The following is a 26,395-nucleotide window of genomic DNA, read 5'->3' on the forward strand; positions in this document are numbered from 1 at the left end:
AAGGGAAGGGGAATACATCAATTTTAAGTGGGTTATACTTCTAAATGTAAAATCCAATACTACTTTAAAAATCTATAAAACTTATAAAACATAGGAGTAAATCTTTGGGATTCTGGGTTAGGCAAAGGCTTCTTAGATGTGACAACAAATGCAGAAGTGACAAAAGAAAAACAGATAAACTGGACTTGATCACAAAAGACCACATTAGATTAAAAAGCTTTTATGCTACAAAGGACACCACCAAGAAAGTGGAGAGTCAGCCCACAGATTGGGACAAAATATGCAAATTACATAACTGATAAGGCCCTTCATCTAGAATATAGAATACTTACAACTCTATAATTAAAAATAAATATAACTAGCCAGAAAATCGGAGAAGGCAATGGCACCCCACTCCAGTACTCTTGCCTGGAAAATCCCATGGACGGAGGAGCCTGGTGGGCTGCAGTCCATGGGGTCCCGAAGAGTCAGGCACGACTGAGTGACTTCACTTTCACTTTTCACTTTCATGCATTGGAGAAGGAAATGGCAACCCACTCCAGTGTTCTTGCCTGGAGAATCCCAGGGACGGAGGAGTCTGGTGGGCTGCCATTTATGGGGTCACACAGAGTTGGACACGACTGAAGTGACTTAGCAGCCAGAAAATAGCAAAGATCTAAATAGACATTCTCCAAAGCAGATATACAAATGGCCAAAAAGCATGTTAAGGATGCTCAATAAGCATGTTAAGGATGCTCTCTAATAACATTAGCTATTAGAGAAATACAAATCAAAACTACAGTGAGATACCACTTCACACCCATTAAGATGGCTTAAAATCAAAAGACAAATACCAGATGTGGAGAATCTGGAACTCTCATAATTGTTACTGGGATTGTAAAATGGTGCACCCACTTTGGAAGCTCCTCAAAATGCTAAACATAGAGTTACCACATGACAGAGCAATTCCATTCCTAGATATATATCCCAGAGAAATGAAAGCATATGTCCACACAAATCTTGAAATATTCACAGAATTATTCATAAGACCTAAAAAGCAGAAATAACGCAAATGTCTATCAACTGGTTAATGTACAAATAAAATACAATGGAATATTATTCATTTATAAAAAGGAATGAAGTACTGATACGTGTGACAACATGGACTTAGAAAACATTGTGCTAAGGGAAATAAGCCAATCACAAAAGATCACATGATTCCATGCATATGAAATGTCCAAAATAGGCAAATCTGCATATAGTCAAAGCTATGGTTTTTCCACCAGTCATTTATGGATGTGAGTTGGACCACAAGGGAAGCTAAGCTCCGAAGAATTGATGCTTTTGAACTGTGGTGTTGGAGAAGACTCTTGAGAGTCCCTTGGAATGCAAGGAGACTAAACCAGTCAATCCTAAAGGAAATCAGTCCTGAATATTCATTGAAAGGACTGATGCTGAAACTGCAGCTCTAATACTTTGGCCACCTGATACAAAGAATTGACTCACTGGAAAAGACCCTGATGCCGGGAAAGATTGAAGGCAGGAGGAGAAGGGGATGACAGAGGATGAGATGGTTGGATGGCATCACTGACTTGATGGACCTAAGTTTGAGCAACCTCCGGGAGTTGGTGATGGACAGGGAAGCCTGGCATGCTGCAGTCCATGGGTTTGCAAAGAGCTGGACACAACTGAGTGACTGAACTGATGAGACAGAAAGTAGATTAGTGGTTGCCCAGGGCTGGGGGTAGAGAGAACAAGGAGTGACAGTTAATGAGTTTCTTAAAAACGTTCTAAAATTCAGTTCAGTTCAGTCGCTCAGTTGTGTCCAACTCTTTCTGACCCCATGAATCGCAGCACGATTGGATAACGGTAATAGCTGCACCACTCTGTGAAAATACTAAAAAGAAAACCTTCGAATAGCACTCTTTAGATAGGTGAATTACATGGTATGCGATTAATTCTCAGTAAAGGTGTGTGTTTTTTTAAGAGTACAATGTAGCGGAAAAAAAGTAGGCAAGTTTAAAATCAAGGGTATCAATCTTCAAATAAAGTTTGAGGTAGCAAAATATAGAGAGTGTAATATTTCTATTTTTAGCTTTGATAGCCTAAGTTTAGCAACAGCCAAGACTTGCTATATTTATCATCCCATCCTCAGACAGAGGATTTGACATTTTCTTCATAAGAACCACCTTTACTACTTTTGTTTCAAAAATGCATTATATACTCAGTTCTGTTCAGTTCAGTCACTCAGTCATGTCCGACTCTTTGCGACCCCGTGAATCGCAGCACGCCAGGCCTCCCTGTCCATCACCAACTCTTGGAGTTCACTGAGACTCACGTCCATCGAGTCAGTGATGCCATCCAGCCATCTCATCCCATGTCATCCCCTTCTCCTCCTGCCCCCAATCCCTCCCAGCATCACAGTCTTTTCCAATGAGTCAACTCTTCTCATGAGGTGGCCAAAGTACTGGAGTTTCAGCTTCAGCATCATTCCCTCCAAAGAAATCCCAGGGCTGATCTTCTTCAGAATGGGCTGGTTGGATCTCCTTGCAGTCCAAAGAACTCTCAAGAGTCTTCTCCAACACCACGGTTCAAACACATCAATTCTTTGGTGCTCAGTTTTCTTCACAGTCCAACTCTCACATCCATACATGACCACAGGAAAAACCATAGCCTTGACTAGACGGACCTTTGTTGGCAAAGTTAATGTCTCTGCTTTTGAATATGCTATCTAGGTTGGTCATAACTTTCCCTCCAAGGAGTAAGCATCTCTTAATTTCATGGCTGCAGTCACCATCTGCAGTGATTTTGGAGCCCAAAAAATAAAGTCTGACACTGTTTCCACTGTTTCCCCATCTATTTCCCATGAAGTGGTGGGACCAGATGCCATGATCTTCATTTTCCGAATGTTGAGCTTTAAGCCAACTTTTTCACTCTCCTCTTTCACTTTCATCAAGAGGCTTTTGAGTTCCTCTTCACTTTCTGCCATATGGGTGGTGTCATCTGCATATCTGAGGTTATTGATATTTCTCCCGGCAATCTTGATTCCAGCTTGTGTTTCTTCCAGTCCAGCATTTCTCATGATGTACTCTGCATAGAAGTTAAATAAGCAGGGTGACAATATACAGCCTTGACGTACTCCTTTTCCTATTTGGAACCAGTCTGTTGTTCCGTGTCCAGTTCTAACTGTTGCTTCCTGACCTGCATAGAGGTTTCTCAAGAGGCAGGTCAGGTGGTCTGGTATTCCCATCTCTTTCAGAATTTTCCACAGTTTATTGTGATCCACACAGTCAAAGGCTTTGGCATAGTCAATAAAGCAGAAATAGATGTTTTTCTGGAACTCTCTTGCTTTTTCCATGATCCAGCAGATGGTGGCAGTTTGATCTCTGGTTCCTCTGCGTTTTCTAAAACCAGCTTGAACATCAGGAAGTTCACGGTTCACATATTGCTAAAGCCTGGCTTGGAGAATTTTGAGAATCAGTTTACTAGCGTGTGAGATGAGTGCAATTGTGCGGTAGTTTGAGCATTCTTTGGCATTGCCTTTCTTTGGGATTGGAATGAAAACTGACCTTTTCCAGTCCTGTGGCCACTGCTGAGTTTCCCAAATTTGCTGACATATTGAGTGCAGCACTTTCACAGCATCATCTTTCAGGATTTGAGATAGTTCAACTGGAATTCCATCACTATACTAAAAATTAGATTCTCTTAACATTTATATGATACCTGTATCCAGTGTCCCCAAAGTACTAGAATAATAATTTTCTTTTGCTATAGGTGGTAGCCATGTAAGGATGAAAGACTGATTCCTCTATCATGTTACTTACAAGTATAACAGGTCAGTGCTCAGGCTGTGAGATCAGACTGTTTGGACTCTTCTAGGCAATGTGAATTTGGGAGAGGCACTTAACCATAATTTCCTCCAGTATAAAAGGGGAGTAGTAATATTTCTCCATAGTGTTGTTCTGAGAATTTAAGGAAATGAGTCATGTAAGGTATTCAGCACAGTGTAAAGTGCATAGCAAATGCTCAAACTGTAGTCCTTGTTAGTAATTATTATTAGAATATAGCTACAGTAACAGTGGGTTGAGATCATTTAGAAATGGGTAAAAACAAGTTGTAATGTGGTTGATAACATCCTAAAAACAAGTGAGGGCTGGAAGGAGGTATACTATTCCCTTTATCAGTGTCATTAACATTAAGCAACTATATTGTATATTCAATCAATACACTTGGCTAGTTTCCAGCATTTGTTGCTAGAGAACTCTAGAGAGCTTGCTATAGATAAGGTTTTGAAGTTGCACAAGTATTTTTCAGAGAACAATATGTGATTCAAACATTGCTACAGAGAGCTGATATTTTAGGATACATTTCTAATCAGTGATATCTTATAACTTGACAGTTTACAACTCCCGGCTTTCATTTGAATAACAGGTCTGCCAAGAAATCTCCTTTTCCTTCTCTCTTGAGGTTTATTTGGCCAATATTTTTTCTATAAGAGTAGTAGGAACTTTTAAATATTCATAAAGAAACTAACTTCTCAGAAGGAAACATTGCAAAAATAATTACATATAAAATAAAATCAATTGTGAGACATAAAAGAATTGGAATTTTGATCTTTACTTGTATGATTTCAAAATGGGCTTAAAATTTCCCTGGAGTAACCAAAATTCCAGGAGAGACAAAATGGAGAGAAGGAAGTTGAAAAGTGCTAAGAAAATTCATAGCCATACAATTTTGCTACATATAGCTTATTTTTAAGTATTCTTCTTATAAGAATGCTTGCTGGTCATAAAGATCTATTTGAAGGAACCAGAAACCTGTACCTAGGATAAAAATGACTAAGGACAGGCCTGCCCCACTCCCCAGACTGTGGTGGTAGTGGTGGTGGTGTTTAGTTGCTAAGTCCTGTCCTGACTCTTCTGTGAACCCATGGTAGCAAGCAAGTCTCCTCTATCCATGGGATTTCTCAGGCAAGAATACTGGAGTGGGTTGCCATTCCCTTCTCCAGGGGATCTTCCTGACCCAAGGATCGAACCTGCATCTCCTGCACTGGCAAGTGGACTCGTTACCACTGAGCCACTAGGGAAGCCCTTCTAGACTGTAGTGAGTGGGTAAGTTACTTTGTCTCTTTGTGCTTCGTTTTTCTCATCTTAAAAAAGCAATAATACCTTTCCCATAGAGTTGATGTAAGGATTAAATGAGATTACATAAAGTGCACCAAGTACATAATAAAACATCAAGTTTTAGCCCTTGATATTGCTGTGACAGAGGCCAGAAAGTGGTAAGAGGAGGGGCTGTAGCAAATGTCTCAAAGATGCAGATATTAATAGACCCTGTGAAAGAGAAAGAGTTTGTTAAAGCATGGTGATCTTCCGAGCTATTTTCAAAGGGGCATGAAGAGTATGATCAAAAACTCCTTGTGCTTTGTCTTGGTAAAAATCATAAGAGCCAGAGCTTATGGAAGGAGGCAGGGTCTGTGTGTGAGATGGGGGAGTGTGTGTGGCAGGGGCTGAGGCCACAGAGAAATACCTGATTTTGAGGAATATGGGCTGTATTTAGAAAACCACTAGGCTTGCTGCCACATGCCTGTAATATGACTTTTATTTTCCCTGTTAAGGAAGTGAAGTGAGTCTCTCAGTCGTGTCCGACTCTTTGCAACCCCTATATATAGTATAGTCCATACTATATATGGACTATATAGTAAATGGAATTCTCCAGCGAGCATACTGGAGTGGGTAGCCTATCCCTTCTCCAACAGATCTTCCTGACCCAGGAATTGAACCACGGTCTCCTGCATTGCAGGAGGCTTCTTTACCAACTGAGCTATGAGGGAAGCCCTCCCTGTTAAGGATTTGATTTCAATTATGCTCAGAAATCGATAAGGTTACATTCAGCCATGTTACATACCCTGTCTGACATACAACAATATTTCAGTTCAGTTCAGTCACTCAGTTCGACCCCATGAATCGCAGCATGCCAGGCCTCCCTGTCCATCACCAACTCCTGGAGTTTACTCAAATTCATGTCCATTGAGTCAGTGATGCCATCCAGCCATCTCATCCTCTGTCGTCCCCTTCTCCTCCTGTCCCCAATCCCTCCCAGCATCACCATCTTTTCCAATGAGTCAACTCTTAGCATGAGGTGGCCAAAGTACTGGAGTCTGAGCTTTAACATCAGTCCTTCCAAAGAACACCCAGGGCTGATCTACTTTAGAATGGACTGGTTGGCTTTCCTTGCAGTCCAATGGACTCTCAAGAGTCTTCTCCAACACCACAGTTCAAAAGCATCAATTCTTCGGCGCTCAGACTTCTTCACAGTCCAACTCTCACATCCATACACGACCATTGGAAAAACCTTGACTAGACGGACCTTTGTTGGCAAAGTAATGTCTCTGCTTTTGAATATGCTATCTAGGTTGGTCATAACTTTCCTTTCAAGGAGTAAGTGTCTTTTTTATTTTTTAACTTTACAATATTGTATTAGTTTTGCCAAATATCAAAATGAATCCGCCACAGGTATACCTGTGTTTCCCATCCTGAACCCTCCTCCGTCCTCCCTCCCCATACCCTCCCTCTGGGTCGTCCCAGTGCACCAGCCCCAAGCATCCAGTATCGTGCATCGAACCTGGACTGGCGACTCGTTTCATACATGATATTATACATGTTTCAATGCCATTCTCCCAAATCTCCCCAACCTCTCCCTCTCCCACAGAGTCCATAAGACTGATCTATACATTAGTGTCTCTTTTGCTGTCTCAATCACCATCTGCAGTGATTTTGGAGCCCTAAAAAATAAAGTCTGACACTGCTTCCACTGTTTAGCCACCTACTTCCCATGAAGTGATGGGACCAGATGCCATGATCTTAGTTTTCTGAATGTTGAGCTTTAAGCCAACTTTTTCACTCTCCACTTTCACTTTCATCGAGGCTCTTTAGCTTTTCACTTTTTGCCATAAGAGTGGTGTCATCTGCATATCTGAGGTTATTGATATTTCTCCGGGCAATCTTGATTCCAGCTTGTGCTTCTTCCAGTCCAGCGTTTCTCATGATGTACTCTGAATATAAGTTAAATAAGCAGGGTGACAATATACAGCCTTGACGTACTCCTTTTCCTATTTGGAACCAGTCTGTTGTTCCGTGTCCAGTTCTAACTGTTGCTTCCTGACCTGCATAGAGGTTTCTCAAGAGGCAGGTCAGGTGGTCTGGTATTCCCATCTCTTTCAGAATTTTCCACAGTTTATTGTGATCCACACAGTCAAAGGCTTTGGCATAGTCAATAAAGCAGAAATAGATGTTTTTCTGGAACTCTCTTGCTTTTTCCATGATCCAGCAGATGGTGGCAGTTTGATCTCTGGTTCCTCTGCGTTTTCTAAAACCAGCTTGAACATCAGGAAGTTCACGGTTCACATATTGCTAAAGCCTGGCTTGGAGAATTTTGAGAATCAGTTTACTAGCGTGTGAGATGAGTGCAATTGTGCGGTAGTTTGAGCATTCTTTGGCATTGCCTTTCTTTGAGACTGGACTGAAAACTGACCTTTTCCAGTCCTGTGGCCACTGCTGAGTTTCCCAAATTTGCTGACATATTGAGTGCAGCACTTTCACAGCATCATCTTTCAGGATTTGAGATAGTTCAACTGGAATTTCATTACCTCCACTAGATTTGTTCATAGTGATGCTTCCTAAGGCCAACTTGACTTCACATTCCAGGATGTCTGGCTCTAGGTCAGTGATCACACCATCGTGATTATCTGGGTCATGAAGATCTTTTTTGTACAGATCTTCTGTGTATTCTTGCCACCTCTTCTTAATATCTTCTGCTTTTTTTTAGGTCCATACCATTTCTGTCCTTTATCAAGCCCATCTTTGCATGAAATGTTCCCTTGGTATCTCTAATTTTCTTGAAGAGATCTCTAGTCTTTCCCATTCTGTTGTTTTCCTCTGTTTCTTTGCATTGATCGCTGAGGAAGGCTTTCTTATCTCTCCTTGCTATTCTTTGGAACTCTGCATTCAGATGCTTATATCTTTCCTTTTCTCCTTTGCTTTTCGCTTCTTTTCTTCAACAACATTTAAGTCTTGGACGAGATGGCTGGATGACATCACTAACTCGATGGACGTGAGTCTGAGTGAACTCCAGGAGTTGGTGATGGACAGGGAGGCCTGGCATGATGTGATTTCATGGGGTCGAAAAGAGTCAGACAGGACTGAGCAACTGAACTGAGCTGAACTGAGCTGAATTGAAATGTTGGAAATTAATTTATATTGATTCATTTCTATCAGAAGGCTGAGTCTGGATTAAAGAATTGATGTCAAGTGTCTCACAGTGGAATTAGAAGATTGGAGTTAACTCCTGGCACTTACACTTTTACAGATGTGAACTTGATTAAGTTATTTCAAATAGGAAATAGTTTCACCTGTGAAAAGGGAAAATTATTTACCTAACAAGTTGTTGTCCTCATTAAGGTTATTCATAGTACCTGGAACATAGAGATGCATTTTCTATAGTCTGGTTAATAGAAAAAGGTTTAAAAATTATGATAATACATTTACCCTCACCGTGTTACCAAATATGCTTGAATATGCATGACACCCTTTTAATGGACTTCTCAGCTAATCCCAGTGCGAATTAAAGACAATTCCCTGACATATTTCTCTCCCCTCACTGCACCTCTTAGCACATCACACATTAAGATGCTCTTCAGATTACATTTTAATGTTATTTGTTGAGTACCCTTTACTAACACCCAATCCTTGACTTGCCGGGCACTAATGTCAGTCTAGACTCTAGAAAGTGTTTCTACAAACAATGCCTTTTGGAGGCTTTCCCAGTGTCTGGCTAGTGCTACACTGCCAGGAGTTAACAATTAAAGCACCGGTCGCAAAACGGCACTTCTCATCCAAGAAAAGCGCGCAACACTCACTCTGCTAGTTCAACCTGTCTTTTGGATCAGTTCTGCTGCTAGAGTTCAAGTCCCCGCGAGAGGAAGCGTATTCCGCCTCACATTAAACAGAAACACTTCGATTCATTATTAGGGCTGCAGGAGGGCAACTCCAGCAACTAGGGATTTGGAAGAAAGCGGGTTCCGCTTTCGCGAGGCCAGTGCGGCACCTCAGCAATCTGCCAGCCCTGGAAGTTTGTGAGTCTCCACTTGTAAGACTGATAGTCACCTTGACCCTCCCGGAGAGGTGGGGAAAGTTAGTCCTGGACCGGAGGCGGGGAGTAAAACCGAAGACTGAGAACTTTCGCAAGCAAAACACGCCGTCACGTTTTCCTGTTTTCAGCGCAGCAGGAGATGCCAAGAGTTTAAGGGTGGCGATAGCAGGTGGCAGGACTCCGCCCACCACCGCGCTTCTCCCTCAGCTTGCACGCCCCTCTCCCTCGGTGAGGTCCCGCCTCTGAGGCGCGCGCGAAGAGTTGTTAAGCCTTGTATTCTGGGAGTTGTAGTCCTGGTGCCGGGAGTCACCCCAGGAAAAGCAACTCTGGCCTACAGACCCCGTGGTACCGTGCGGCGCTGGCCGCTCCCGGATGTGTGCCTAGCGCCGGAAGAGAAGACAGCCCCCCTCTCTCAGCCCGGCCATCTTGTGGGAAGAGCTGAAGCAGGCGCTCTTGGCTCGGCGCGGCCCGCTGCAATCCGTGGAGGAACGCGCCGCCGAGCCACCATCATGCCTGGGCACTTACAGGAAGGCTTCGGCTGCGTGGTCACCAACCGATTCGACCAGTTATTTGACGACGAATCGGACCCCTTCGAGGTGTTGAAGGCAGCAGAGAACAAGAAAAAAGAAGCCGGCGGGGGCGGCGTTGGGGGCCCTGGGGCGAAGAGCGCAGCTCAGGCCGCAGCTCAGACCAACTCCAATGCGGCGGGCAAACAGCTGCGTAAAGAGTCCCAGAAAGACCGCAAGAATCCGCTGCCCCCCAGCGTCGGCGTGGTTGACAAGAAGGAGGAGACGCAGCCGCCTGTGGCGCTGAAGAAAGAAGGTAAAGCAGTGGTAGAAGGTGGGAGACACCCGGGATGGAGGGAAGGAGCGAGGAGACTTGGGGCTAACCCTCGCTTCTGGGGCTCCGAGGGTTCGCGGGAGACTTGGCCACCGATATCCCCGCGTTTCCCTCAACGCGACAAAAGCCAGGTCCTGCGAAGGTGTTGGGAGCGTGTTAAGCCCAAATTCAAACCACCACCTGCAAGGATACTGGAACCACCCCTTCCCGCCTCAGGTCTGAGCCGAGAAGCGTGGTCGGGATCCTGGGAGGCTGTTGCCTTCCCGCCGGATTCCTTGGCGGGCGAGCGCATGGACCGAGGCTCGGTGAAGGGAGCCACTCCTCGGAGCACTTGTAGTGAAGCGGATAGCGGGAGCTCCGCGGCTTCTTCCTGCTCAGAGCTCCCCCCTCAGTCTGCTGCTCTGAGGTGAGGTTGTCTCCTTTAGGCTCCTCTCTTGCCATCTTGTCCCAGGATGGCGCGGGGTACGCCCGAGAAAGAGAGTCGAGTTTTTTGCCTACGCACACACCTCCCCGCAGGCATGTTCGAACCGCTCGGATATTGTGGAATAAGCTGCCCTTATAGGTGCACACGTGCTTTATTGTCCACCCCTCGCCCCCTCAACTATTACAAACTTAATAACTTGCTGGAGTGAGTCAAGCTGTTGGGAGAGGAATTTAGCCACTCGGGATTGACCAGAAGCGGGAATTCTGAATGAAAACGTGTTGGCAGGAAATCCTGAAACTCGTTCTCGAGTCAAGATCTTTTTTATCTACCCCGTCGAACCCCCGCGCCCCCCCCCACCCCCCCGCACACAGTGTTTCGTGTGGTGTGCCCCTGGCCTGAGCCTCGTGGCTGTCACAGCGGTAGCCACCGCAGAGTCCTTTTGAGTCTATGGCTTTTTCTCCCCATGTGCGTGAAGCATGGCCGGGATTTCATTGGCGGGTGGTAGCTGCTTCCAGGTCATTGTAAACTTCGCGGGATTGCCTTGAACTTGGTGTTTGCACTCTCCCCTCATTGCTGGTTTCTCTTTGGTGGTGGGTGAAAAAGCATAGCAGTGAGGAGTAAGGAAAAATCTTAAAGATCCGAAGTAAGTAGGTGTAGGACCTAAGCTCTGAATCATAGAGATTACCTCTGTGTGTTGAAAGTTGAAATTTTGCCACGTGCTTCAGAAAGGAGTTCTTAGCTTTAGTTGAATTTGATAGCGTTCAACTAATTTAAAAATGAAAACAATTGTGTTAGGTTTTGGTTTAGAATTTTTAAGAAATATAGAGAGAACGTTTTGAGGCTTGGGATGAAGAACCTAGGTGGTAAATAAAACAATTATATTAAAATTACAGGTTGGAAAGGGAAGCACACTTTGGAGTATTAGAAAGCATGCATCTTTGAGGCTACTCAGCTAGTCTTTATAGCAGGCTCTATAGGCTGTAGTACAATATAGTAAATCGTTTAATTTCTATGTTAAGAAACACTGACTTGTGTAGTCATTTAAACTGTGCTCATGTTTACCTCCTTTATCACACTAATTCAAAGGAGGTACATGCAAAAATGGAATCTGAAGTGTGTTCACTCTTTTTGCATGTTCAAAACATGGGGTGTGCTTTAAACCTCTCAGTTTGATCGTAAAGTCAGTTTATGAAATAAACTTTTACCTGGAACCTAGTATTTTAAATTATAAAGTTAGTTATTTTGTAAATTTATGAGCAGGATTGCGTTTACCGTTCAGTAGTCTTTCCTTGGGAAAATTTCCATTATTAGCTATCATCATTTTCCTTAGGTCAGCATTTCAGAGCACACTTATCCTTAAATTGCATAAAACAGGTTATAAAAATGTTGAATGAAAAAATTTCATTTTGAGAGCCTACTATGTAGCAGTCATTTCTGGTCATTGGGAAACTATAGACCTGTAAACAAAGTCCTGGACTCTTGTAGTAGGAAGGATTGTTAACCTGATCATGTATTCTGTGCCTTTGAATAGAGGTCCTGGCACAATCCTAGATATGCTTTAGGTAGGTATTTACTGTTTGTATTCTATTAATTTTGTAGTTTGTCTTTTGCCCACTTGAGGAACTTGAGAATTGACACCACTGAACATCACTAAGGTCTATTCTCATTTGTTTTTTAATGTTGAAAGCCTGGAATATAGAGAAAAATCTAGAGACACATTTTTAAATGTCAATTGCTGCATGGATTTATTTGTGTTTTAGATTCTGTAAGCCTGATAACTGAATATTGGAGTGGGGAAGTAAGCCATTGTTCATTTGGGTGTGTGAGGCTTGGATATTATAAGAACTGGTTCCGTAGCTCCACCCCATACACTACCTCTGAAGAAAAATTTTTAAATGCCTTGGTGTAAGATCTAACATTTGTGGCCTGTCCTGAGAGTTTATGTGGAACGGACCTTAAAATTTCATTTAAGAGTTTGACATTTACCATTTGACTGCAAGCAGCTGAACAGTTGGGTGCATCTTGGTGGTGGTACACTTTCTTAGAAAGAACCAGAGTGAACCAACTTAATATCTTGTTGTGAAATCAGTTCCTCAGGTGACTGTCAGAAATTGTGGTTTGGGAATTAAAGCATACCTAAAATTTTACAGTCATAAGTTTAACCATCAGTCTACTTATTATCCTTAAGGCCACCATGGGGCCTTTTGGCCTTTGACACAAACAGAAAAAAGGTAAGGGAGAGGGAAATCAGTAAATGCTTCAGCCATCATTTAGTGTCACAAGTTTCTGTTTCTTACATCTTGCTTAATTTGTGTATGTGGTTTTTAAAGATTTTTTGAAAACATAATTGTAAGGGCAAACTAAAAAAAAATTTCTCCATAATAATAACTTCTGGTTGCATAACAGTGTGTTTTAAAATTAGGTGTGGTATGTATGTATATGTTTACATATATAGAAATATGTATAAACTGCAATAGGAAGAGGGTTAAGTAGCTATTTCCAACTATGGAGATGTAATCGTTTTAAAATTTTTTTTATTGAAGTATAGTTCATTTACAAAATGTGTTACTTTCTGCTGTACACTGAAGTGATTCAGTTATACATGTATGTGTATATAAGCTTTTTTAATATAGTCCCTTATGGTTTGTCAGAGGATATTGAATATAGTTTCCCATATTATACAGTAGGACCTTATTCATTGGATATAATCTTAAATGGCATTTGCTTTCCCTTCAGTTTTGTAATTTCATAAAATCATCAGTCTTTTTACTCTTTTTTTTTTTCTCTTCAGATGATGGAAAATAAAATAATGCCTTCACTGTTGGTGTGTGTGTTTTTTTTTAAGGGTCCTTATCTGGTGATTGTGTTGGTTTGTTTGACTATTATTTGTAAATGGCTACTCTTATTAATCATTTTTACTATATCATTTGCTTAAGATTTCTTTGAATTTAGAATTTCAAATTAAGAAGCGGGCATCTTGAAAAGTCAGAGAAATAACTAAATGACCTCCAGGTCAATTACAGAGAATGCTTTGTGGGGAAATGGTTTGGCAAACTAAATGGAATTTTGAAACAAGTTTATTTAAATAGAAATTTTTCTGAAGTACTTCGTTAAACTTCAGAGGTGCCCAGTGTTAGCCTTTTTCAACAGAAAGTGCTAGTGGTGGACTTAAAGAGTAGTATTTTTTTTTCCTAACAGTCTAGGCCTAAATGTTTTGTGTTGCAAAAATGATTTGCTTATATGGGCTTTTTTTTTTTTTTTTTTTAATTGTTTTAGGAATAAGACGTGTTGGAAGAAGACCTGATCAACAACTTCAGGGTGAAGGGAAGATAATTGATAGGAGACCAGAAAGGCGACCACCTCGTGAAAGAAGATTCGAAAAGCCACTTGAAGAAAAGGGTGAAGGAGGAGAATTTTCCGTTGATAGGCAAGATTGTTTCTTAATCTCTTCATATATTGTCAGTTTATAGACATCCATCTTAACGCATATGAATTAAGCATAATTGCCAGGAAGCAGTGTGGCTGGTTAATTTTATCAGTTTTTTCAGCAGACCATGTGAGTATGTGTGTTATTAATGACATTTTGGTAACAGTTTTTGGTATTCAGACTTAGATTTCTTGTAGTGAAACACTTCAGTTATGCAGGTTAGATGTGTTTATTTTAATTTTTAAGTATATGAGTGAATAGCAGTTTTATTAGATTATAATGTGAAATGAGTAACAGTGGAAGAGTATACACAGTAGTAGTAAAAGCGAATGTCAAAATAATTTTCTTTCTTTGGGTAATTCCCTAGTTCTGATTCCCTTTAACTGTTTAGAAAGAGACTATTTTGAATTTTCTAAACATATTTAACAGTTGCCATGTGAGCCAGTAAATACCTTCCTGTATTTTTGAGTCTTTGACTTTCTCTCATTCTTTTTTCCAGAAACCTTACAAGTATGTAATATTTTTCATTTGTTGTAGACCGATTATTGACCGGCCTATCCGAGGCCGTGGTGGTCTTGGAAGAGGTCGAGGAGGTCGTGGACGTGGAATGGGCCGGGGAGATGGCTTTGATTCTCGTGGCAAACGTGAATTTGATAGGCATAGTGGAAGTGATAGATCGTAAGTCTTATATTGGTTTTTATTATACTTTAATATTTGAATCTACTTCTTTAATAAAACAAAATTTGAATTTCTAGAACTAAAGAGTATTATGTTAACTCAGTTTTGTTAGTTCTTTTTCACATTACAGTGGCCTGAAGCATGAGGACAAACGTGGAGGGAGTGGATCTCACAACTGGGGAACTGTCAAAGATGAATTAACGTTGGTATTCCATTTTTTTAATAAATAATTTTAATAAAATTGTATAGTTTACTTTTGAGATTTGCCCTTAATTCTGTTAAATATTTACTTGTCCTTGGGACAAAAATGGATGCTGTCATCTCAGCTACTTCCTTACAAGATGATGGGTGATTTTTTGGATATGTTAGGGTTATAATGTGTCAAATGACCAATTTTCCTCTGTTTCAAACGTATGTGATACTTTTCATATAGGTATATCACTTTTTTTGAAATCTTATATTGGAGTTATTTGAATGTTCTGCTATTGTATGTTTCTTATTTTATAATTCTTATTCTAGCTATTGACCTTTTAGTGATTATAAAAACTTGAAAAGCTGGTGGGGCTTTATTTCAGAACTGCTGCCTTTCTACTTTTTGAGTAGTGTGCTTGAGCTATAACTTGGATCAGTATATATTTTTAAATTATTTTCTCATGGTGTTCTACAGGGGAGTAAATTCAGTAGGAAAAAACTGGGAATGTGAGAATTTTAAAATACTTCTGTATACTCTTTTAACTACATGTAAATGGACCTAGATGCCTTTTTTTTCTTTCTTTCCTTAGAGAGTCCCCCAAATACATTCAGAAACAAATATCTTATAATTGCAGTGACTTGGAACAATCAAATGTGACTGAGGAAACACCTGAAGGTGAAGAACATCCAGTTGCGGACACTGAAAATAAGTAAGTGATTTTGTGTGTGGTGGTAATGCTTGAGCATTGCAATGTGTGGGGTTTACCAAAAAAAACAATCTATAGACTTAATGTTGTTAAATATTTGCTTTTTAATAGGAAAGACTTTATTGTACTCCATTCCTTCAAATAGTAGAGTAGTACTTTACACATGTATATGTTGGGCTGTTTGAATTTACCATTGACATTTTAAAAAGATAAGGAAGATACGTATTTTAGTAAATCCTGTTAGCCCTGAGCACAAAAATTATCTATTTTAACCTGAGAATTATTTGCAACTCATAGTTCAAAGTACTTTGGACTCTATAGCTGTACACATTTTATACTGAGACAGTTTAAAATGAGAAAATGTGACTATTAAAATTAGTTCCTCCATCTCTTTGAACGTTTTTCCTGTTGACATAGAATGTGGAATACAGCATTATTGGCTTGTTTTAAAATCTGTGAGGAGAGCAAGGCCCAGAATACGTTATCATTTAACTAGCTTTTCTTATTTTCTGAGTTTTTAGGTACAAGACAGTTTTGAAATTGTTCAAGGATTGGAGAGTTTTAAAGACTCAAGTTATGCTGGTAGAAATAGTTTTATGCCTTCCTCTGTCTTCCATCAATACAAGCAGAAGTTATATGTCAGTCATTTCTTTCAGCATGTAGTTTAAAGTCTTGCATTGCAGATTATTTAGGTCAGTAATTCTTAATAAAGGCATAATCAAGTCATTTAGGGAGGGGATACTTTTCTAAACTCTTTTTCTCCAGAATTTTTCTTAGAGTGAAGCACTATTAATGATTAGAAAGTCATATTTAGTGGATTTCCTTAAATAAGGAATAATAATTGATTTTTATTAGAGAAAATTACTATTGTTTTTAGTTATTACTAAAAATATAAATATTATTTTTAGTTACACTATTAGTTATTTTAGTTATTATTATTACTATTAAGTAAAAATACATGGTGTTGAGTGATGTGTTGAACTTTGTTTTATTTTGTATGAAACTATGAATATTTTGTGGTAAACAAAGGAATAGGTAAGTTAAATGAACCTTATACAACACTTAATTACTTTACAAAGCTCAACACAAATATTGTGCCCTTAATGAAGAGCCTTCATTTATTTAAATGAATAAATATTTAATTTGTTTAAATATTTAAACATATTTAAATCACCTTAAGAGTAATCTGCCAAGATTATAACTACTAATACTTAACAGTTATGTAAGAGATATATTGGTATTGATGGGGTATTGGAAGCAAATTTTAGCTCAGTTCCCAGGACTGAAATTGGGGTTCTAGGTACTGAGCCTAAAGACCATGATGATGACATTAGCTTACATATGCAAGAGTGTAAATTTAAGAAACACAGTTTTGGCTGAATTTGATTGGTTCCTTTAAGTATAGTTCTTGAGTTTCTGTTTTGTTTCATTTAATTCTTAGAACCCTTGAAGGTAGATGTCATGGTTTCATGATGTGATAAATGTATGCTGAGTTCTGTTCTTGGCTAGGTTACAACTTATGAGTAACTGGGACCTTTTTTCTATCTTTAGTTTTCTGATGTGCAAACTGACAGGGTTGGACTTGATACTTAAAATTGCATCAATTCAGTATAAACTCGGTCTGGGGAGTTGAAGATGAGATTTGTCAAACAGTAAAGAATAGCATGTATGGAAGTTATTTGAGCTCTGAGGCTAACTGAATCACCTACTATCTTTGGAAAGAAGCGGTGCTCCCAAAATAGCAAACTTGTTTGGTGACAATTGAAAATTGAGATTAAATAGTGAATTCCTAGGTGCATGCTTTGTTTGTGTAAAAAGGAAACAGGATACTATGTAATAGTTATAGTCTGGGAATTATATTAGGAATAACACAATTTGGTATTAAGTATTGAAAACCGGTATTTTATAGAAAGTTCCATTACTAATGAAACTTTAGTTTGCTATTCATGTACACACTGGTTTGACAGTTGGAGTATATATAAAGATTGGATTTGTAGAAATTAGAGATTTGCTTTAAATATTATAAAAATGGATGAGGGAACAGTTCTCTTATATTCTTATATAAAACTTGGTTGTCATGGGCAGCCTAGATGATTACCTTCATGTGTGTTATGAATTATGTATTATGGAAATTAAAAATGTGTTTTAGCAGAAGCTAAATCAGATTTCAATCACATACTGTAAGTTTTTAAAACAGTAGTGTGGTTTTAAAAAATGTGTTCTGGGTTTAATAAAGCCAGTTCAAGATTGTGTTACTGATAGATGGTCATTTAAGAGTTTATAGAGATGAATTGTATGTTCTTTCGCTATCCACATTTTCACTGATTCAACAAACAGTGAATTCCTGGTCTCTACCAAGTCACATGTTAGCCATTGGGTTACAAAGAAAACTGATTTTCCTGTCCTTGGATAATCTAGATGATTATCAACCAGCTAAGGTTGGTACTTCCTCACTTACAAGTTCTGTGATTTTATGAGCTCACTACCAGGTGTAATACTGAAACATCTTCACACAGGGAGAATGAAGTTGAAGAAGTAAAGGAAGAGGGTCCAAAAGAAATGACTTTGGATGAGTGGAAGGCTATTCAAAATAAGGACCGGGCAAAAGTAGAATTTAATATCCGAAAACCAAATGAAGGTGCTGATGGGCAGTGGAAGAAGGGATTTGTTCTTCATAAGTCAAAAAGTGAAGAGGTAAAGTGAAGTTTTGTGGTGTTTGAAAATGTTCAGATTTGTCTTGAATTACATATACAATTTTTGTTTTAAAATTTCACATGGGTAATCTGTTTATAAAGTAAAGTTTTACATGGGATTATTTGAGATATATATTGCCCCCAAAGGAAAATAAACTGCATTATGATATAGTCTTAAGAAATTATTCTTTTAAAGTTGTAATCTTTTTTAAAATCTTACTTAACTGGGAGTCATTAAGACTTGTATTAGGTTGAAAGGTTGGCATTTTTTATGTGGTATAACTTTAAACTGTCTGCCTATGCCCTGTATAAATAATATCCAGGAATCTTTCATTAATCTTTACTGAAGAGTAATAGCTTGTGAAGACCAGAGAATTTATGAGTTTCCTTTCCTTAGGAAATAAGGAAACTAATGAAAATACTTGAGAAAGACGAGTGACTTTTGATTTGGTAGCTTTTATTTAAGTCTTGGGGCACACATTCTTAGGGGACTATCCCACTGCTATATCTTTTTAGGGTTTATGTAAGTGTGAGCTTTTAGTCACAGTTAAACTGAAATGTTATGAAGGCAACCTGTAATTTTAAAAAATACAGTAAAATCTTTCTACATTTTAATTTTCTAAGCAAAAAAATAATTGTGAAACAAGCTTGGAAATATTCTGCACTAAAAAGTTTAGAGTTGATTTTTTAAACATGGGCATCATGAAAGTAGTATAAATGAGACAGTCTTGTGTCATTTCCTGTTGGTAAAGAAAAAATATTTTGCTTCATTAGAGTGCTTTGGGTTTTTTTGTAGTTCTTGTTGTAAAGTTGTTTTGTGTGTCTGTAAAATTCAAAAAGAATCTTGGATTTAAAGAACCATAGAAGTTCACTTTAGGGAGATTATTCATTTGAACTAATTATTAAACTGCTTGCTGCTGCTGCTGCTAAGTCGCTTCAGTCATATCGGACTCCGTGCGACCCCATAGACGGCAGCCCACCAGGCCCTGCCGTCCCTGGGATTCTCCAGGCAAGAACACTGGAGTGGGCTGCCATTTCCTCCTCCAATGCATGAAAGTGAAAAGTGAAAGTGAAGTCGCTGAGTCGTGTCCGACTCTTAGCGACCCCATGGACTGCAGCCTACCAGGCTCCTCCGTCCATGGGATTTTCCAGGCAAGAGTACTGGAGTGGAGTGCCATTGCCTTCTCCATTAAACTGCTTAGGATAATGTAAAAAAAAGTACTTTGGCACCTTTGAGACAATTATTCATAAGTTTTTGGGGTCCCAACAGAATTTTTCTTCAGAACAGGACACAGACATGAAATACTTTGGTATAATTTTAGATTATTTATTACCATTAATACCCTGCAACCTCTTCATGCATTTTATAGACATCTGGTTAAATATCCCAGCTTTAAGTATTTTATATTGAGCTTTTCAGAAATAATTATTACACAAGGTGATACATAGAATTTTCTGAAAATTATAAAATGTGAAATTGGTTATGAATAACCTTGAAAATAGGATATTTTCTTTATCAACCACTTACAAATGCTTGGACCCTCATAGTTAGGCTACTTTTGTGATGTTGTACTTGGAATCTGGCCTTATTGGCATATATGGCCTTAACACTTGAATACAGATTGTCTCTGATATAGAACTTGATTTTCACTTTCAATACTACATTTTATAAATTACATGAGATATTTAACACATTATAATAAAGGCTTTGTGGATTTGTTTTAGATGATTTTGCTCTGCCGTTGGGTAATGTAGATGTCCTAAGCACATTGAAGGTAGGCTAGGCCAAGCTATGATGTGTTTGGTAGGTTAGGTATATTAAATGTATTTTGGACTTAAAGATAATCTGGGGTTTATCAGGATGCAACCTCATTGTAACTTTATAATAGGTCTTTAAGTTTGTTGTATACAGTGCTTTGAGTACTCTTTTTTTCTTTTATTGTACTTATCTTCATCTTCACAATAAAAATGAAGTAGTTAGGGAAAGGAAAGCACTTTTTTGAGAAATGGAGAACTGAATTATTGACAGCTGAGACCAAGCTCTATTTCCTTAATTATTGCACAGTGCTATAGAAAAAAAACAAACAAACCCTGTAAATTGATCCTGGTAGTTTACTTGAAGATTGGGGATGTAACCTGAATATCCAGGCTTCCTCTTAATTACTATAGTAATACCTTCAGGATTGTTTTCAGTAATATATCACCTTAAGCTTTTTTGCTTCTTGCTCTAGAAATTTATAAATGGTTTTAACTAATAAATTGATATTGTTGTTTAAGTTAATATTTTTAAATGTTAAAATTAATATTTTTTAAACTTAAAAAACTGGAAAATATTTTTAAAAACCTTTCTTTTTAAAGAAAGAGACAAAAGGGATGTAATTTAGTTTGGGTATTAGATGATTAAAGGAATGCAAATCTGTTAACAAAGAATTTGTACTTGAAAGGTAATTATTAACAGTTGTAATATTACAAGATATTTAGAATGAAATACCTTTCAGAAAAAAGGATTATACATGTATTTAGAAAAATTAAAACATACTTTAGGAAGTTTCCAACTAGAAGATTAAAACCCATTCTCCCAAATGTACAAAAGAAAATCAGGCATTAAGCAGTGTGAGATTGCTTGGCATTTTTGCAGAGTTTGTCATGTGGCTTGGGCATCTGAATTTCACAAACATGATGACTTCATTTTAATGCAGGTTCCTTTGGTAAATTTAAGGCATGGTTTTATTTGTGCACAGTTTTTGAAGGTTTTTTATTTAACTTGTTTCACTTGAATCTGTAGTTCTCCAATTTATATGGCAGAACATGTTTAAATATAAACAAAAGCATTTTGAGAAGTCTGTACACAGTTTCTTTCCCAAATCATAGCTGGTATAGAGCAAAAGTTCTCTTTAAAACTTAATGAAGAGATTCAGTAAAGTCTCTAACAGAAATATATACCATCTATCTAAAAGTCTTCATCAGAGGGTTCAGATTGGAATCCTAATCTGAAGGGCATATTTTAAATGTACTTGTTCATCCCTGATGGCTCAGAGGGTAAACAATCTGCCTGAAGTGCAGGAGACCAAGCTTCTATCCCTGGATCGGGAAGATCCCCTGAAGAAGGAAATGGCTACCCATTCAAGTATTTTTGCCTGGAGAATCCCATGGATGGAGGAGCTTGGTAGGCTACAGTCCATAGGGTTGCAGAGAGTCAGACACGACTGAGCAGCTAACACTATTCATACTTCACTGCTAAAGATTATAATTCAGTAGGTTTGAGGTGGGGCCCAGCCACTTGAGTAGTTGTGATAATACCTCTAATCAAGACTTGCTAGTGTCACCTATAATTAAAGTTAAGGGAATATGAAGTGGAGAAAAGTGAAAGGAATTCTTCCTGCTAGATGACTGTAAGTCATCCCAAAGCTTACTTATTACCTGTTGTTACATTTTTTCACACAAAGGACAGGTTGTAGAAAGCTCATTTAGAAATATACAACATTGCTTTCCTATTAATCAAATCACCCAGTGGCCTTCATTTGAAATTTTAGGCTCATGCTGAAGACTCAGTTATGGATCATCATTTCCGGAAGCCAGCAAATGATATAACATCTCAGCTGGAGATCAATTTTGGAGACCTTGGCCGCCCAGGACGTGGTGGCAGGGGAGGACGAGGTGGCCGTGGGCGTGGTGGACGTCCAAACCGTGGCATCAGGACTGACAAGGTAATTTTAAGACATAGTCTACCGTTGTAAGTAACTTGAGGGACCTCTTTGGATGGATGACTGACCTAACTCCTTTTGGGGACATAAGTAGAAGAAAAAGGTTGGCACGCCTTTAAGAAATTACATTTTAGGTTATATTTTTGTTTAAAGCACTTAAATGGCTGTGCTGCCAGTGGTTAAGTTTATCACCCTTTATTGAACAATTTAGTGCTTGTCATGGTACTGTGCTTTTAAAAAAAATTGCCATTTTATAGAAGATGAAATTCAGGTGCAAGGAACCAAGGTAATTTTTTGGTCTTTGTCTACCTGAAGTGCCAAATATCAATAATTGTCTTGACAAATCTTCACTGCTTTTTAGAGCTCAGCTTAATAAAACCTTTGTGTCCAGTATCTAATTGTGTTACATTGATTGGTTGTTGATTCCTATTCTTTTCAGGAGAGCTGGTCTCTTACTAGAGTTGGGTTTCATTTTTGTCGTATTTTTTGTGATTTCCATTGCCTTGCACTGTGTGTGACACAAAACAAAATTTTTCTGAAACATTTTGCTAGAAGCCCTAGTAATTGGTAGTTTTGAATTCTGATCTGCTTGATCCCAAAGTTCATGGTTTATTGATGAGATATTATTAAAGTATTAGTGATAATTTGAGTTAATTCATTGTGTCTTACAGTCTATTTCAGAACCAACCATAATGTCCTGAATTCTCAGCATCTGATAAATGGCACCCCATCTGCTTGATTGAGTCTGACAATGTTTAATTACAGTAGTAACTTAATATTCTAGATTTTATGGTCACCTATAACAGTTCAGTGATATTTTGTTTGTTTTTTCCCTCTGTAACACAATGGCAACCCACTCCAGTCCTCCTGCCTGGAAAATCCCATGGGCGGAGGAGCCTGGTAGGCTGCAGTCCGTGGGGTCGGGAAGAGTCGAACATGACTGAGCGACTTCCCTTTCCCTTTTCACTTTCATGCATTGGAGAAGGCCATGGCAACCCACTCCAGTGTTCTTGCCTGGAGAATCCCAGGGACGGGGGAGCTTGGCGGGCTGCCGTCTCTGGGGTTGCACAGAGTCGGACACGACTGAAGTGACTTAGCAGCATTGTGTATATGGATCTTTTCAATACTTTTTTGTTTTATAATTTGTATTTTGACTATAAATAGCCATCGAGTTCCTTCCTATTAGCTATGAATGTGCTGCTTAAATAATTGGTTTCTTAGCCTGCTTTCATTGCCATTCTTAATAGCAAGTGGGAAAAATAAAAGAATAGTGAACAGGAGTGAATCCACATACGTACCTTGTGTGAATCTACTAGTGTGATTTGTTAGAAAAACAAATAACCCATGGTGTTACTAGGAGTTTTCTCAGATCTTGGTAGAAAATTCAGGACAGGGCTCATTGCAAATATTTGTAGTCCTTTTTTGTTTTTTTAATTTTACTGGAGTTTACAGTGTTGTATTAGTTTCTGCAGAGTTGGATCAGTTATATATACACACATATATTCACTTGTTTTTAGATTCTTTTTATATATAGGTTGTTACAATACAGTCAGTCCTTATTAGTTACCTATTTATTTAGTTACATATAGTGTGTATATGTCGATCTCAGTCTCCCAATTTATTCCCCTCAAGTCCTATTCTGATCCATAATTTTACCTTTTGAAAGTAAAAGCTTTGGCGTATTTTACTTATTGTAATAAAACTGTGTGTGTGTGTTTTTGTTTTTTTTTTTTAAGAATCTGTCTAAATGTAGCCACTGGAAATATTATATAAGATTTGAGAATCATTAATTTTGCTTGTTTCTTTTTCAGTCAAGTGCTTCTGCTCCTGATGTGGATGACCCAGAGGCATTCCCAGCTCTAGCTTAACTGGATGCCATAAGACCGCCCTGGTTCCTTTGTGGACCCTCCTCTTTGAGGCTTGCATGCTTAAGGATCCCAAACGACTAAGAAATTTAAAAAAACAAAAAAAAAGACTGTCATTCATACCATTCACACCTAAAGACTGAATTTTATCTGTTTTGAAAATGAACTACTCCTGCTACACAGAAGTAACAATATGGTAGTCAGTTTTGTATTTAGAAATGTATTGGTAGCAGGGATGTTTTCATAATTTTCAGAGATTATGCATTCTTCATGAATACTTTTGTATTGCTGCTTGCAAATATGCATTTCCAAACTTGAAATATAGGTGTGAACAGTGTGTACCAGTTTAAAGCTTTCACTTCATTTGTGTTTTTTAATTAAGGATTTAGATGTTCCCCCTATTACAAACTGGTTTTAAATATTGGACATAATATCAGTTTTAATACCTGCTTTGCATTTTCACACATGGTCAACTGGGACATGTAAACTTTGTCAAATTTTATGCTGTGTGGAATACTAACTACTTTATGTATTTTAACTTAGTTTTAATATTTTCATTTCTGGGGATAAGGTCTTTCTCACTTCTCATGATAGCTGTTATATATGCTAAATCTTTATATACAGAAATACCAGTACTTGAACAAATTCAAAGCACATTGGTTTATTAACCCTTGCTCCTGCATGGTTCATTAGGTTCAAATTATAATTGATTCAATTTCAATTATATTTACTTTTAAAATGTCACTTGGCCATTTTAAAAATCAGTCTAGACACCTTACTGGTAAAAGTTGTTTAAGCTACTTATTGTTGATAGACACATACTGTCAAGTGAAGTAGTTTTATGGGTGTTGGATTTTTCCTCCTCCAATAGGGTGGATGGAACAAGTTGATTTGGCTAATGTGTTAACATTTAAACTGCTCTGTAAAGTAAGTGGCCGCTCAGTATGATATGTATGTGTGAAAGGTCCCAAAATCAAAATTGTACATCCATAATCAACCCTTTAACTCTCCCTTGTTCTAAAGAAACCAAAGGGCACTGGTTAGTATGGTAAGGTTGGAGGTTGTTAATTTCTGGGATTTGGAAAGTGGACAGCTTTACTTTATAAGGTTGGAACAGCAGCACCATCCATGAAATGAAAACCAAAAATTTTACTGTTTGCAAATTTCCTATATTGCTATTAATTTTTGTCTTAAGTTGATAGATTCTGTAGAAGGTAACAACTATCTTTTTACCTCTTCCTCTGTTACAAAATTAGGTTAACAATGGATTCTTTAATCAAGAGCATCACCACTTACTAAAACATACATGGAGAGAATAATAAACAGCCTTTCTAGGATTTTTTTTTTAAGTCTTCTGCAACATTGATTAACAGGAAAGGGGCTTTATTTACAGATTTAAAGATCTTTTTGTCACTATTAGTAATTTTCTATGTGGTAATGTCCAATTTTAAAAATACTTTATATAAGACATTAAGTCATAAAATGTCTGTTTATCTCATTAGTTTTCCCCTGTACTTCTAAAGGAGAAACCATACAGTACAAGAGTTACGCATTGGGATTGGATTAATTGATACAGTGACCTACTAGTTTGACATTTTAGGAAGGAGGTAATTGGTTTTTTTAAATGGTGGATAAGCTTGTGCTGGTGTTTTGGATCTTATGATGCTGAGCATGTTCTGCACTGGTGCTAATGTTAAACATAATTTTATATTTACAAACATATCTGCTACCCAGAGGCAAGTATTAATTTAGTCCATATGGACTATTGACCCCTCTTGAGATTGCAACATACACATTCCTAAACATACCCATAAGTAGTGTGTTTAAAGTATCTTAACTCATTTTTGGATACGAACATGTAATAAACCTGATTTCTAGCAACATATAGAAAACACCTATTAAAAAAATAAGTTCTACTCATTGTCAGCCATTGCTGGCATTATGTCACTAGAGAATACACAGCAATATCTGGTATGTTGCAAGCTTTCAAGATAGCCTGGATTTTAAAAGTCAGTCCATTAGTTGTATCTGATGGATGTAAATTTGCCTCCTAGTTCACTTTGTGTCACGAGCTAAAACTGTGAACCTAACTTTCTCTTATTGGTGGGTAATAACTGAAAATAAAGATTTTATTTTCATGCTCACTTCTTAAAAGTCATAAAAGCAATCAAATAGGAGCCCATTTATCGTCATGTGTCTTCTGACCTATGTGTGTATTCCCAAAGGTAATGTTCATATTTCATTTTTTCCACAAACAGACTTGTTTATATGGAGTGTTTGTTAACCTAGTCTGTCAAATAGCAATTGGGAGAGTACCTATTTTAATTACAAAGTTTAATTCTTGCAAAATGAATTTCAAGGACCGACGTGACAATTGACTTGTAGGAAAATTGACAATTTTCTTGTAGGAAACTCCATGTTTGAGTGAATGTCAGGGATTTGTCTTTTATGTTGAGGGTTTGTCTTTTCACAAATAAGGTAATAATGGCTGATAGAATGTTCTAATGCACTTGTGTCTTGATGCTTTTAAAGCGAAATAGTGGTACAGTTTATATTTTTTATTAAGATTTTCAGTTTACATTGAGATGATGGAGATAAGGTCTCATAGTTAAATATTTTGAGGCCTTTGTGCAGTTATGAAAGGTTTTTAAATGTGTCACCAGGCACATTATACATCTAAGTTACTTTACTCAGTTTCATTTAAAAAGGAGGCAGAATATATCTCGAGTTGTAAAT

At 38.1% G+C, this 26,395-nt stretch overlaps 1 protein-coding gene across 4 annotated transcripts; it reads left to right on the forward strand.

Moving 5' to 3' along the window:
* Window positions 1-9,531: 9,531 nt before the first annotated feature.
* On the forward strand, window positions 9,532-24,996 carry SERBP1 (SERPINE1 mRNA binding protein 1). 4 transcript variants are annotated; one of them, XM_005895781.3, is made up of 8 exons: window positions 9,532-9,951; window positions 13,670-13,820; window positions 14,358-14,498; window positions 14,611-14,700; window positions 15,281-15,400; window positions 17,914-18,091; window positions 21,624-21,797; window positions 23,606-24,996. In XM_005895781.3, exons 1-8 carry the CDS (start codon window positions 9,639-9,641, stop codon window positions 23,660-23,662), a joined length of 1,224 nt encoding a protein of 407 aa, XP_005895843.1. In that variant the 5' UTR covers window positions 9,532-9,638; the 3' UTR covers window positions 23,663-24,996. The 4 variants fall into 4 exon arrangements, with proteins under 4 accessions (XP_005895843.1, XP_005895845.1, XP_005895844.1 ...); XM_005895783.3 differs by having other exon boundaries at window positions 15,326-15,400; XM_005895782.3 differs by having other exon boundaries at window positions 14,629-14,700.
* Window positions 24,997-26,395: the final 1,399 nt, after the last annotated feature.

Source organism: Bos mutus, chromosome 3 (genome assembly GCF_027580195.1).
Source record: "Bos mutus isolate GX-2022 chromosome 3, NWIPB_WYAK_1.1, whole genome shotgun sequence".
NCBI classification, from domain to species: domain Eukaryota; kingdom Metazoa; phylum Chordata; class Mammalia; order Artiodactyla; family Bovidae; genus Bos; species Bos mutus.

What these genes read in the sequence shown, in the direction of transcription:
- SERBP1 (XM_005895781.3), top strand. Translation starts at nt 9,639, where the DNA reads ATGCCTGGGCACTTACAGGAAGGCTTCGGCTGCGTGGTCACCAACCGA. An exon ending in TGTGGCGCTGAAGAAAGAAG is followed by an intron (nt 9,952 to 13,669) that starts GTAAAGCAGTGG and finishes TAATTGTTTTAG; the next exon opens with GAATAAGACGTGTTGGAAGA. An exon ending in GTTGCGGACACTGAAAATAA is followed by an intron (nt 15,401 to 17,913) that starts GTAAGTGATTTT and finishes ATCTTCACACAG; the next exon opens with GGAGAATGAAGTTGAAGAAG.